Genomic DNA, 15,271 nt, shown 5'->3' on the forward strand with positions numbered 1-15,271 from the left:
ATATATTTCTTATATTAATAACTTTAGCAATTATTTTTAAAACATTTACTAGTAAATTTTTTAGTTTTCATAAACAAGGGTTCGAGGTACAATATTGATTTATAAAAATATTTATTAATACCAAGAATGTTTAGTTACCAATAATTATTTATTAGAATGATTAGATATTATTTTGTCAATTTTTAGTAAATCGATTGTGGTTCGATATATAATGGTTTGGGAGCAAAATTTACTCCTCTTTGCAAGTATTAATTTTTTAAAAGTGTATCAAAGTATCTTCGATTATATGGTATTTTGGGATAAAAGATAAAATAAAATTTGGAAATCAATAAAATAAACAAATGAATAAAGTTTTCGACAAAAAAATGTACGGAAAACGGAAAGGTTTGTGTTGAAATTAAAAGAAAGCAATAAAATGTCTTTAATTGAGTCAAAGGGCTTTGACATGAAAATTAAAAGTGTAGAAATATGAATTGGACATTGAAAATAAAGAACATTTGAAAGATAAATTTGTTTAAAAGATAAAGTTTACAAGAAAATAAATTGAAAGAAGAAAATATGGAAGGAACTCTACAAAAGGGATGTGAGTGTGCTTAAGTGTTTTTTTTTTTTTTGAGTTAAAGTTCCAATCCTTATTCCCTAAAACTTTCTACTATTTATAATCTATATTTGATAATCGACAATTAACTATCATTAATTACAAAATCACAGCCTTGAATGCAGATTCCTTGGTAACTGTTCCCGCCTCTTTGCCTATAAATGTTATCCATGATTTCCTCGCGTGATAAAAATCTTTAACTTCTTCACTATCATAACTGCTCGATCCACTTATTCGAATAACTTATTCGATTACCTGACTTGAGTACCTTATTCGATTGAATTGTTCGATTTAATAAGGGTTTTGAGATTGAATCTATATCGAGTACATCCGTCTAATGCTTGCACGTGTATCCTTTTGAAAACTGCTTATGTCTTCAACCTCTTTACTACTTCGAACCATTTGTCTTTATCAAAAAATATTTTTCTGATTAACAGATATTAATAATAATAAAAAATATTTTTACATTCTTTTGAGATACGACCTAATTTTTTGCCACTCATCCAACAACTGCGTACACATCAGGAAGCATCCAGCTTTTTCAGAGTCCAACAACATTGGAGAAAATTGCCTCAATCTAGTGTAGTATCTACGATCTGGACAATGCTTTTTGTGTATCATGTATCAAGATATTGATTATTAATATTTGGTAACTAATTTTCTTAGTCAATATCGATTAACTTTTTAAAATTTAAATTATAAATTTAAATATTAAAACTAATTAATGTTAATTGATTAAAAATTAGTTTTTTTTATATTTTATAAAATATTTGATGTACTTTTAAAATGTTGTAAAGTTCATTAAATGTTTTTAGTAGTAAAATCTTCAAAAATGATCCAATTTGGTATTTGTGACATTAGATCAAAGAGTAAAATTGGTTACTTTGAACAAGGCAATAAACATTCCCTCGTCTGAAAATTCTTAGTTAGTGGGATGAAACCTAAAACCAAATAGAAATAGAAATAGGAGGTGGAGTGAGAGTGCACAAAGCTGGGTCACGGTAATTGGATTCAAAATATTATAATGATGACAATAGAATAATGGTCGAGTGTAAAATTGATTGGATTGAGTTAATACAATTACGTTAATGCTAACGTATTTTAACATAGAATTTGGATTGAAGCATTTTGTAAAACTGACGTGTTATGCAGTGATTGTTGGGTGTCGTTATCAGAGGCTCCCTTTTAGAGAGAATCCGTACGAAGCACGAAATAAAGCAGATTCGATGAAATCCAAATCCGCACTTGTTCACAAAAAAGATGACTGCGTGGGCTATTAATGGTTTAATGTTTGATTAATGTGCCACAACACACGCATGTGGACCTTCATAAATCATATAATGCCTAACGTATCAGTGGAAAAACAAATGTAATATTATAAGATTGAAATACCAATAGAATCGCGTTTATGCGATATGCAGCTATATTGAGCGTATTTAATTTGAGCCCAACTTTGCGGTAATACCAAATTACCAATGTATATATAAGACAATTTTTTTTTTGGGTACAGAAAAAGAAAACGCCATCACCATTGAAGTTTTATAGTTGGGCACTACAGTAGTTAGGGTTGAGAGTGAGTCGAGTTGAGTTGAGTTAAACTAAGTTTAAATTCGACTTACAAAAATTGAGTTTGGTTCACGACTCGTCTCATTAACAATCTAGTCTATTTCTTAAGTTCAAACTTGGTTCATCAAAAACTCACGAGTTGGCTCAAATAATAAAAATATAAATACATAATCTATAATTTTATATTAATAAATATAACTTATATATTTTAAAAAATATTTTAAAAAATCAATTTTATATATTATTATCTATCAATAAATTATAAATTTATTATTTATGTCCTACATCAAAATTATATATAAAAAATAAATAATTAAGATCATTAATATATATATATATATATATATATATATATATATATATATATATTTTATATGTATATAATATTAAAAGTATAGATTAAATGTATATATATATATATATATATATATATATATATATATATATATAATAGAGTCAGCTCACGAGCTAATGGGCTAAACTTATTCAAACTCAAGTTCGACTCATTTAATTTATAAGTTCAATTTCAAACTCAAGTTTAGCTCATTAGCTTACGAACTTAGTTTATCGAACTATTAACGTATCAAACTCAAACTAACTCATGAACTTATTTGACTCACTTTCAACCCTAACTACAGTATATTCGAAATTTTCAGTACTGATTTATTATTTCATTTAACTTGAGGAATGATATATTAATAGGATGAAATTGTTTTAAAACGAAAAAACTGATAAAGTAAAAAAAGAGTTAATATTTAAATTAATTTTTGAAATTATATTTGTATTTTAATTTAATGTTAAAATTTTAATTTTTTAATTTAGCATTCATGATTTAAATTAATTTTTAACTTTATTTTTGTCACAAAATTATTAATAATATATTAAAATAGACCGATAATTATTACATTAGATTTTCTAATGGGTATTTGAGGTTTACGATTCAAAAATTTTTTTTTTCCATTTTTTCAGTAGCCGACAGTTCTGTGGGGGCAAAAATTACTATGGTCGTATGGATATGCACAAGAAGTTTTCAATAGCAACCGAATGAGGCTGACGTATTAGTTAATAATAAATATCAAATGAATCTGGAAACAACCATGTATACATTTTCATATGATATTTGGTAATTGATATATACTATTAACTTTTCACATTATATACATTTTGTTTTCGGTATTATTAATAAAAGAGATTTGGTCTTGGCCCAATACAGCACATTTTATTAACTCATTTCGAATACTTGTTTAATTGGTAAGAATAGGTCTTCTCCTAAACTGAAGTGATGAATATGTAACTTACGTACACAAAAGCCCGTTTCATTAACCAACTGCCCCAACTTTCTCTACTCACTAGGGAAAAAAAAAAAGACCATTTTTATTGTGCATAGTCAAAAGAAAAAGAGCCGTTAGAGCTTGTTTTCCTTTCTCTTCGTACTCTCTCTTTACTGTGTGATTTGTCAGTCCTTATTCGGTCCCATGACCGGAGCAGGATTGTCGAAAAAAATCTCAAATAAATGTGACTCATCAGAGTAAGAAAGAGATCTCATACAGAGAAGTGTCCAAAAATTGCGTAAAGAAAATGAAGGTTTTACAGGAACAGAAGCATTAGTACCAAGATTTGAAGAATGGATGCAGTAAGAAGAAAGAGGAGCAAACAACAGGACCTATGCAGACATGGTGACAGGAAAGAACCAAGACCTTGAAGATGATCCTTTGAGCGCGGAAGAAGATGTCATGGACAGCGAGGATGAAATTGTACCTGAAACAGAAAAAATAGATGAAGGAATGGAAGAATCCAATAGAGAGAATAGCAAGTCAGAAATAACAGTAGAAAACATGGGACAAGGGCTCTACAACATTGTCATCAATGAGGAAGCTAAAAAGGAACTATGGAAGCCTTGGTGGAGATCTCTCATAGTCAAGATAATGGGAAGGAAAGTAGGCTATGTAACCATGAAGAGAAGAATAGAAAACATGTGGGGAAGATTAGGGGAACTGGATGTGATTGACTTGGGAAACGATTATTACCTTGTGAAATTCTATGCTCAAGAGGACTTGGATGCTGCCTTGGTGGATGGACCATGGAAAATTTATGATCACTATTTGACAGTGAGATTGTGGGAGCCGAATTTCAACCTCTTTACAACCACAATTGATAAGATCACAGCTTGGATTCGTTTACCAGGATTACCTATAGAGTTATATAATGAGAAAATTCTAAGAAAAATCGGTGACTTAATTGAAAGGACTTGCAAAATTGATTACAACACCTCCCATTTATGCAGAGGAAAATTCGTGAGACTTTGTGTCGAGATTGATCTAACCAAGCCGCTGCTAGGAAGATATATGGTAAATGAAAACGTCTACCAAGTGGAATACGATGGCATTCACCAAATATGTTTCACTTGCAGCAAAGCGGACCATGAACAAAAGCATTGTGCCATTTGGAGGGAAAAAATGAGAAAGACCATGAGAAACAAGCTGAGAATACTGAAACTAGAGGACAACAACAACAAGGAGTTACAACAAGAGTAGATATCAATCCGAAAAAAGAAGCAGAAGCTGAACAAAGAATTACAGAAAAAGGAAAAGCTATATTGGAAGTGGACAGCAACAACTTTGGACCTTGGATGGTGGTCCAAAGGCATAGAAAAATAAGAAAAGACACAGGAAAAGATGGAACTGACCCAAGCCATATGGAGAAGGACAAAGATAAAAACAAAGGAGGCAAAACCAGATGTAGTGTGCTGGAAATAGAAGAAACCAACCAAGTGAAAAATATGAATGAAACAGTTGTAGTTGTAGAGAATGAAAATCTCATCAAAATTAACAATGACAACCTAAATAGGAGTAACAGCGTCAGGAAAACTGCCCAGAGAACCAACCAGATCCAGAGAAGCAACATCAAAGCTACAAATAACAACCAAATGCACACACAACTCCAAACTAGGAATATCCCCACGGAAAGAAGAGACAACAACCAAAGCAAACAAAGCTACAGCAACAGGGAAGATCCAAACAAATTGGTGCAAAAATTTAAAGAGAACTGGACAACGACGAAAGACGCCTCACCTGATCCGGATACTTCCATCCAAGGAGGGATGGAAACACAAAAAGCAAACATCCAAAAAGGGGAAGACAAGCCGCCTGACCCTAGAGAAAAAGAATATGTTAGCACAGATCACATGAAAATAGAAATGCAGAAAGATTTAGAAAATCTAATTGAGGGAGTTGATTTTAGCTCTCCTGATGGAAATAAGTTAGGACATCATGAAGTTGCTGAAATGCAGCTATTTTAAATCCCTCCCTTTTGTTTTAATGATTATTTTATCTTGGAATGTGAGAGGTGCGGTTAGCAATGGTTTTAGACGTACCTTTAAAGAAGTTGTTAGACAAAATAAACCTGATTTAGTGATCCTTTTAGAACCTAAAGTTAGTGGTGATAATGCTAGAAATGTTATCAGAAATCTAGGTTTTAACTTTTTATTATGGAAGACGCTGTGGGATTTTCAGGTGGCATATGGATATGTTGGAATGATAACAACATAAACATAAACACGATTGAATCTGATCCTCAATATATTCATGCCAAGATTACCAGTCCAGGAAGAGAAGATTGGTTCATGACTGCTGTTTATGCTAACCCTCAACCCCAAGGTAGAAGAGTTTTATGGCCAAAGCTCCAAAACTTAGCCAACAGAATGCAAAGTCTTTGGATTCTCACAGAAGACTTCAATGAGATAAAAGATCCAACAGAGAAAAAAGGGGGTGGTCAAGTTGATTACAGAGCTTGCAGTAGGTTTAGTGCCTAGATAAATAACAGTGGTCTTATTGATTTGGGCTTCATGGGCAGCAGATTCACCTGGAAAGGTCCCCTTTGGAATGGCTATGATAGAGTTTTCAAAAGGCTAGATCGTGCCTTGGCCAATCCAGCTTGGAGGCTTACCCATCATGAGGCGGTTGTGAAGGTCCTTCCAAGAACTAACTTTGACCACCACCCCCTCCTCATTATGGAAAAAGTCTCTAACACCCTTAATAGGAACAGGCCTTTCAGATTTGAGTGTATGTGGACTTATCACCCGGAGTTCGAACCCTTTCTTCAACAACAATGGAACAACAATGAGAATAACAACCTTCTTAGCACCCTTGACAAAGTCAGAAGGGATATGCACATATGGAACAGGGACACGTTTGGAAACATTTTCAAAATCAAGAGAAGAATTATGAACAGACTTGCTGGCATTCAAAGGAGCAACAGTTATGGGCAGAACCCGTTCTTGGATCAGCTAGAAGCTTCCTTCAATAAGGATCTTAATGACATTCTTGACAAGGAAAAGACTTTTTGGCTTTAAAAGTCTCGAGAACAATGGATCACGGAAGGGGACAGAAATACTAGGTTAATCACACAAAGACTATTATAAGGAGAAGAAAAAACAAGATCCTAAAGCTTAGGAATCAAGACGGCACTTGGATTGAGGATGAGCATCAACATGAGACTCACATAACCAATTTTTTTAAATCCCCTTATAGGGAAGAGGTAAACATATCTCCTTTGAATATTGATCATATGGCTCTCCCTAATTTGGATACTAACACTTGCAGGAATATGGAAGCAACACCCTTGGAAGTGGAAATCAAGAAAGCTCTTTTTAACATCGGATCTCTAAAAGCTCCCAGAGAAGATGGCTTCCGAGCGATTTTTTTCAAAAATAATTGGAATCTCATGAAAGAAAAAATTTGTAACTTTGTCCAATTGTGTTGGAGGGAACCTAGATTAATTAAAGACACTAATAAGACTCTCTTGGCCCTCATTCCGAAACTCCATCATCCGGAATTTGTATCCCAATTTAGACCTATAGCGTTGTGTAATGTGAAGTACAAAATCATAACCAAAATCATTGCAGAAAAGCTCAAACCAATGCTAGATGATAGAATATCTCCGTACCAATCCAGCTTTATCCCTAATCAGAAAATTCACAACAATATCATTATTGCCAAGGAGGTGATGCATTCTATGAAGAAATTAGAGGAAAGAAAAGTTACATGGCTATCAAGATTGACTTCGAAAAAGTCTATGATAGATTAAATTGGGAGTACCTCAGTCAAAGACTTTCAGAATTTGGGCTACCCAACCAAATCAGCAATATTATTATGGAAGGAGTTAAATCTATCAGCTATAGCATGCTTTGGAATGGAAACAAAACTGAAACTTTCTATCCTTCTAGAGGACTAAGACAAGGGGATCCTTTATCCCCTCATCTTTTTGTCATCAGTATGGATAAATTGTCTCAGTTTATTGAACAGGAAGTCAATAACAGATCTTGGACTCCTTTTACTTTTAGAGGAAATAGAGTTCATTTATCTCATTTGATGTTTGCTGATGACTTACTTCTTTTTGCAGAAGCATCGGTCCAACAAATAGAAAATATAAATGCAGTTCTGGACATATTTTGCAAAGATTTTGGCCTAAAAATCAGTAATGCTAAGTCTTCTATAGTGTTCTCGAAAAACACAACTTCGGAGATAAAGAGCAACATATTGACAAAGACTGATTTCACAGAAAATAAAGTGTTGGGAAGATACTTAGGCGCTATGTTAAATAATAAGAGAAGAGGAAAGGAAAACTACAAAGCTGTGATTGATAGAGTGGGCAACAAACTCAAGGGGTGAAAGAGCAAATGCCTTTCAATGGCTGGCAGGATAATGCTGCCACAAGCAGTGATAAGTCCTAGCGTGAATTTTGACATGCAACATGAAAAAGTCCCAAAAACAGTGTGTAAAGAGATTGAAAAACTCCAGAAAAATTTTGTCTGGGGAGATGACAACAACAAAAGAAGACTCCACAGCATCAACTGGAAGACCCTCTGCCGACTTAAGTATGATGGGGGATTGGGATTCAGGAACCTGGAACTCATGAATGATTCTTTCCTGATCAAAATAATTTGGCAACTAAAGGAGAACCCTAGTACACTATGGGCCAAAATTTTATACCAGAAATATCTCAACAACAACAATTTTCCTACACAGATAGAAGCAAAAAGCTCAGACTCAAACCTGTGGAAAGACCTTGCAAAGCTTTGGGACACGTTCCAAAATCTCTCGGTGACCTTCGTGGGAAACGGTCGTGCTACCAACTTCTGGCTAGACAGATGGGTCGAAGGAATTGATGATACCCTGAAAAATCACGCAACCCAACCTAATCTGGACCTCAACAGTTCAGTTTGAGAATGGGCAAATGATAATGAAGGATGGAATAAAGAAAAACTGAAATTTTACCTCCCAAATAACATTACAGCAAGAGTGCTAGCCCAATCGCCGCCCAACAGCAACAATGGTAAGGATAGACAAGGATGGAGGCTTTCAGAAGATGGTGACTACTCCGTGGCAGCAACCTATAGAGCCCTAGCCATTTGGCTCCCTCAATCAACCACAAATTGGAGCAAATTATGGCAATGGAAGGGACCCAAAAGGCAAAAACCACTCTCTGGAGAATGATGCATAATAGACTCCTCACTAATGAGAGAATGAGTCGTTTATTTGGGGGGAGTGATGGATGCTCCTTCTGCACTAACCAGCCGGAGAGCACCTTGCATGCGTTCAGGGACTGCCGGGGAGTCGCCCTCCTTTGGTCACAACTCATCAACCCAGATGCAATACAGGTTTTCTTCGGATCAAACTTAGAGTAATGGGTCAATCTCAATTTCGGTAGAGAATTGAGGAGAGGAGCAAATCATAACTGGATGGATATTTTTATCACAGCTTGTTGGAAAATTTGGAGCTGGAGAAATAGGGAGATTTTTGAACAATGATATAACAGACCATCAAATCCTCATACTGAAATTCTTAGGAAAGTAAAGGAGATAAATGATGCCTTTAGAAGAAAAAAAGGAAGAAAGTAGGGTCAAAAACAGAGAAGAACACCACATCAGATGGCACCCTCCACCACACAATTGGGTAACTTTAAATACTGATGGATCAAGAAATATTGAATTGAAGAAGGCAAGTGTGGAGGCCTCTTGAGGAATGAAAATGGAAAATGGCTTGGAGGATTTTCTTATTTTATTGGTGATTGCACAGCTTACAGAGCTGAGTTGTGGGGTATTGACCAAGGCATCAAATTGGCGTGGACTTTGGGACTAAAGAAGGTCAAAGTAGAATATGATTCTAAAGCAGTGATTGAAATTCTAAATAGTGAGAAAAACTTATCCAATCATCCAAATAGTATGATTAAAAACATCAATGCTTGGAGAGTTAAATATTGGAATATTTGTTTTGTAAATATTTATAGAGAAGGCAATAGAGGTGCCAATTGTCTCGCTCGCAAAGGCTTAGAGTTAGAACCAGGATTACACTTTTAGGATACACCTCCTAGAGAGATTGTGAGCATCCTTTTTGATGATGAAAAAGGGGTTTCTTTGCCCCCATTTAGTTTGTAATTAGGTCTTTTTTCCGAGCTTTAGCCCCGTCTTAATACCAAAAAAAAAAAAAAGAAAAAAAAAAGGGAAACATTCCTCCACTCAATTTCTCCTCATAAAAAGTACTAGTTATGTTATAAATAATTTAATTTTCATGTACAGTATAAAATAGTTTTACACGTATATTTAATTATTAACGTTATATTAATAAAAATAATTATTTTTTATATTGACAGCGTAAAGTTAAGAATAAACTTAATTATAAAATATATTGTTAGATAGCATTTGAAAAAAAAATTGAAATAAAACTAAATTAAATTTTTATATTATATTTAGTATAAAATATACAAAACTGATTATGTGTCAATATCTTATTTAGTTTAAAATAAATATAAAAATAAAATTATTTAAATATCTTTATTAATTAAAAAATAAAAACAAAATAAATGACCCTAATGCTAATCAGATTCTAATCACAAAGATGAAGCTGCTGCACATCGACTAAGATGCTCGAGTTCCTAATTCAGCTGCTCTGTATGCTTTTTGTGGTCATCCCGCCATTTCCGTGTGTCGTTTCTTCGTCGAAGCTAATGAATCGCTGCGTCCTTTCCATCGAGCTGCCCGCCCAGTTCGAACCCAATCCTAGTTGAGTATGGCTGATCTGTGATATGTTTGTTACCTTAGGTGCTGGTTCTGTGCATAACACTTTCTCTACGCTACATCGTAGCTAATGCACCTCCACACGCATCACCTCCACACACAGTTGCAAAATTTACTGCTTCATCGTAGAGAATAGGATGTTGTCGGCGGCGACGTGGTCAGTGATGAAAGGAATGTGGCAGCGGAGCATAGAGACTGGCAATGATGATGATGATGATGAGTGAGGGTGTGTTAAGAGAAGGGAAAGGGAGCGAGATAATAAGAAAGTGTAGGAGGTGGGATAAGGGTATTTCAGAAACAAAATGTTATTAAAATTTTATTCTCTTCCTTAAAAGATTTCAGTCTTTTCTGTTTCTATTTTTTAAAAGTAATAAAATAACTGAAATTTGTGTTATAAGAATGAAATTTTAGTTCTAATATCTAACCACTAAATACAATGCTGAGTTCCAATCCTAATACCCCATACCAAACACAATCTTCATAACACAAAAAAAAGTATAATTCGAATTTACAACTATGTACTGTAGATTGTACTTACATTCTTACAACAAAAGCTATGTTATTGAAAGGTGCTCTTGAAGTGAATTAACTTGTTAATTATTTGGTAGACTTGTTCATTTTGAAGAGTAAGATTATATATACAAACCCTGTTTATTTATCTCTTAAGATGTCTCGTTATGTTTCGACTCTTAAACTGGTGCTATAGTTTTTTTATGTTTGAGCTGAAGTTCCTACTATAGAGGGATACGAATAAAAAGAGTAAAGTTTAATATTGTAATTTAAACTCAACCCTCTTAAGTTTTCTCTTTAAACATCTGAAATGAAGAGCAATATATTACTGTCTAGAATGTAGTGTTTCTGAGTCGTTACCAAAACTGACCTGACTTAACTAACTCAGAATCAAACATCCGCAAATCCCTCTAACCAAACCACCACAAAATCCCAACTATTAAAGCACTAACAGAAGACCCCGTCAAAATAGCAATGGAGATACAAATAACAAACATGATATGAATAACAAACCTCACAACAACTCAATATATATACTAGTAAGCCACTAAGCTAGAGGTACGCAATACATTCAATTTTACTCTGAATTACGTCACACTCTTACTTACTTTAGCGTTAGAGTCCATTTGCAGGTGCCCAACGCCGCCTTCTCAGCAAGCAGACGACGTTCCACCCTTCCACTTTAAGGGAAGCCGGTCTAAGCTTTAGTAGGATGAGCTATACCTCGGAGCGTCCAGATCTACACTGGAACATTTGGCGCCCACCGTGGGGCCCCGATTTTTTCTAACCCCACAACTTTTTGTTATACATTTCCTACCCTTTTTTGTAGGCCACAACATATGGCGGACGAGCACAGTCACGCTCCCTCGAATACTAACCAGGCCGAGCTTCTGGCCATCAATAGGGCCCTCAAGGTCGAGAATCAGAGGATGGCCGAACTCTTACGCCAGAAGCAACACAACCACAGCAAAGGGGGAGAACACAAAAATGCTGAAGACAAAGATAACAATGATGAGCACACATCAGAGACAAAACACACTATACCTAATCCCCCAAAAACAATGACCAAGAGGACTAACCCTTTCACAAAAGAAGTTATAAGCTTCGAAATGCCTAAAAACTTCACCCTACCAACAACTTTAAAACCCTACCAAGGAATAGAAGACCCAAATATCTACGTCACCAAATTCCACACCATGATGTTCATGAATAAAAAATCTGACCCAATTTTGTGTCGCACTTTCCCAACCTTCTTGGATGGAGCTGCCTTAATTTGGTTCTCCAACCTCCCTAAAAGCTTCGTGTCCAATTTTGACGAACTAGACGATCAGTTCGTCAACCACTTTGCTGCATCCAAAATATATGTCCACAATTCTGACTACCTGAGCACCATCAAACAAGAACCGAATGAAAGTCTAAAAGACTATATAACCAAGTTCGCAGAAGCAACCAATGAAATACACAACCTAAACTCTGAAGTCCACCTTCACGCTCTAAAGAGCAGCCTTCAACCAGGAAAATTCCAAGAGACAATAGTCATAGCAAAGCCGAAGACTCTGGCCGAGTTTCGAGAAAAAGCAACAACTCATATTGAAATTGAGGAACTCCGAGCATTGCAAAAAGCAGAAAATCCTACCTCGAATAGAGAGGATGAAAGGCGAAACAAGCACTTAACTGGTAGAACAAACCAGAGGTCATTCAGACTAATACCCAAATTCGATAACTACACTCCCCTCAACACAAAAAGGGAGGACATTATAAAATACATCCTGCATTTAAAGCTCATCAAACCCCCCAAACAGGGCCGGTACATATCAAGACCAACGATATGTAGACAAATCAAAATATTGCGCCTTCTATTAGAAGTACATACATACCACAGACGACTGCGTAATAGCAAAAGATGTCCTCGAAAAGCTGGCCCGTCAAGGACTACTGGACAAATACATTGATAGCAGCAGACAGAAGCGGAACACAGAAGAGCTCGGCCAGCAATCTAAAACAACTGACAATTCTCGAGACAAAGGAAAAAAGGTAGACAGTGATATCAATCCACGTCGCAGAGTAATAAATTGTATTTCTGGTGGTTTTGCAGGTGGAGGATGCACAAACTCAGCACGGAAGAAGTCGTACCGAGCTATGATGACGATGACAGGGTCAACCTTGTCCCAACCCGTCAACAAGGACAAGGACAAACCAGAGATCTTGTTCCTCCCTGAGGACTATAAGGCAACCGACCACAACCTGGATGACCCCGTAGTCATCACAGCACAAGACGGAGAGCCACTAGTAAAGAAGATCCTGATGGATCCGGGGGAGCAGCATAGATGTGCTATTTTACTCAACACTTCAAAGGACGAAGCTAAGAGACAAAGCTCTCCAGCCATCACTCAAGAAACTGGTAGGTTTTTCAGGTGAGCGAGTTTCTATCCGATGCTACATTTGGTTACAAACCACATTTGGAGATTATCCTAACAGCAAAATCATAGATATACAATACCTTATTTTTTATTGCAAAAGTCCTTACAATATAATCATAGGCAGACCTTCCTTAAATGCATTCAATGCTATTTTCTCTACTGTGCATTTGTGTGTTAAGTTTCTTTCACAAGATAACAAAATAGTCACAATTCATAGGGACCAAAAGGAAGCTAGGCAGTGCTATAACGCCAACTTAAAAACTGAATATTCGAGACAACCCGAGCAACAGTATGTGCAGGCAGTTTATAATTCGAGTCGCTTACCCCCCTGGCTGACTTGGACACTCAAACCAACTATCAAGAAAGACGAATGCCAACAGGCGACCTCACAAAGGTCCAACTAACAGCTGAGGAGGGAAAACATACATACTTTGGCGACGCACTAAAGAATGAGGAACGCGAACAACTAGCCGAGTTATTAAGGCACAACAGCGACCTATTCGCATGGACCCCAGCAGATATGCCAAGGATAGACCCCAACGTCATCTGTCACAAGCTAGCCATCAACCCATCAATCCAACCTATAGCTCAGAAGAAAAGACACTTCGACACAGACAAAAGGACAGCCTCCCTGGAGGAAACCCAAAAGCTCCTCAACGCCGGCTTCATCAAGGAGATCAGATACTCCACTTGGTTAGCCAATGTGGTAATGGTAAAAAAGAACAACGGTAAGTGGAGGATGTGTGTGGACTATACAGACCTTAACAAGGCCTGTCCAAAGGACGCATACCCCCTCCCATGCATTGACAAACTCGTAGATAGTTCTTCTAGTTTTCAATGTTTAAGTTTCATGGATGCTGGTGCACGAAATTGCAATAACACTTTTGCAATCCCGCACAACTAACCAGCAAGTGCACTGGGTCGTCCAAGTAATACCTTGCGTGAGCAAGGGTCGATCCCACGGAGATTGTCGGCTTGAAGCAAGCTATGGTTATCTTGTAAATCTTAGTCAGGATATCAGAAATTATCAGGATTGATTGTAAAAAGTAAAAGAACATGAAATGGTTACTTGTTTTGCAGTAATGGAGAATAGGTTGGGGTTTTGGAGATGCTCCATCTTCTGAATCTCTGCTTTCTTACTGTCTTCTTCATCAAACACGCAAGTCTCCTTCCATGGCAAGCTCATGTAGGGTTTCACCGTTGTCAATGGCTACCTCCCATCCTCGCAGTGAAAGCTAATGCACGTACTCTGTCACAGTACTGCCAATCACCGGTTTGGTTCCCTCCCCTACCGGAATAGAATCCCTCTTTTGCGTCTGTCACTAACGTCCAGTAGGTTACAGGTTTGAAGCGCGTCACAGTCATTCAATCATTGAATCCTACTCAGAATACCACAGACAAGGTTTAGACCTTCCGGATTCTCTTGAATGCTGCCATCAGGTCCTGCCTATACCACGAAGATTCCGATTAAAGAACCCAAGAGATAACTACTCAATCTAAGATAGAACAGAGGTGGTTGTCAGGCACGTGTTCATAGTTGAGAATGATGATGATTGTCACGGATCATCACATTCATCCGGATTAAGAACAAGTGTTATCTTAGAATCGAAGCAAGCATGATTGAATAAGAAACAGTAGTAATTGCATTAATCCATCAAGACACAGCAGAGCTCCTCACCCCCAACCATGGGGTTTAGAGGCTCATACTGTGGAAAGAAACGTGTACAAAATGTTATGGGGTCATAAGGTACGGATACAATGTCAAAAGATCCTATAAGTAGTAAACTAGTGTCCTAAGGTCTACAGAAATGAGTAAATGACAGAAAAATCCACTTTCGGGCCCACTTGGTGTGTGCTTGGGCTGAGCAATGAAGGAATTTCGTGTAGAGACCTTTCCTGGAGTTAAACGCCAGCTTTCATGCCAGTTTGGGCGTTTAACTCCAAATTTTATGCCAGTTCCGGCGTTTAACGCTGGAATTTCTGTAGGTGCCTTTGAGCGCCGGTTTGGGCCATCAAATCTTGGGCAAAGTATGGACTATTATATATTGCTGGAAAGCCCAGGATGTCTAATTTCCAATGCCGTTGAGAGCGCGCCAATTGGGC

The 15,271-nt window shown here is 36.6% G+C and overlaps 3 protein-coding genes across 3 annotated transcripts; all 3 read left to right on the forward strand.

The window, feature by feature from the left end:
- Positions 1–3,837: 3,837 nt before the first annotated feature.
- LOC130945560 (uncharacterized) lies at positions 3,838–4,698 on the forward strand. The gene has a single exon (XM_057874269.1). It carries the CDS (start codon positions 3,838–3,840, stop codon positions 4,696–4,698), a length of 861 nt encoding a protein of 286 aa, XP_057730252.1.
- Positions 4,699–6,008: 1,310 nt separating this feature from the next.
- Positions 6,009–6,515, forward strand: LOC130945561 (uncharacterized). The gene has a single exon (XM_057874270.1). It carries the CDS (start codon positions 6,009–6,011, stop codon positions 6,513–6,515), a length of 507 nt encoding a protein of 168 aa, XP_057730253.1.
- Positions 6,516–11,587: 5,072 nt separating this feature from the next.
- On the forward strand, positions 11,588–13,166 carry LOC130945562 (uncharacterized). The gene is made up of 2 exons (XM_057874271.1): positions 11,588–12,425; positions 12,631–13,166. Exons 1-2 carry the CDS (start codon positions 11,588–11,590, stop codon positions 13,164–13,166), a joined length of 1,374 nt encoding a protein of 457 aa, XP_057730254.1.
- Positions 13,167–15,271: the final 2,105 nt, after the last annotated feature.

The sequence above is a fragment of the Arachis stenosperma genome, chromosome 8, assembly GCF_014773155.1.
Source record: "Arachis stenosperma cultivar V10309 chromosome 8, arast.V10309.gnm1.PFL2, whole genome shotgun sequence".
Classification (NCBI taxonomy): Eukaryota; Viridiplantae; Streptophyta; class Magnoliopsida; order Fabales; family Fabaceae; genus Arachis; species Arachis stenosperma.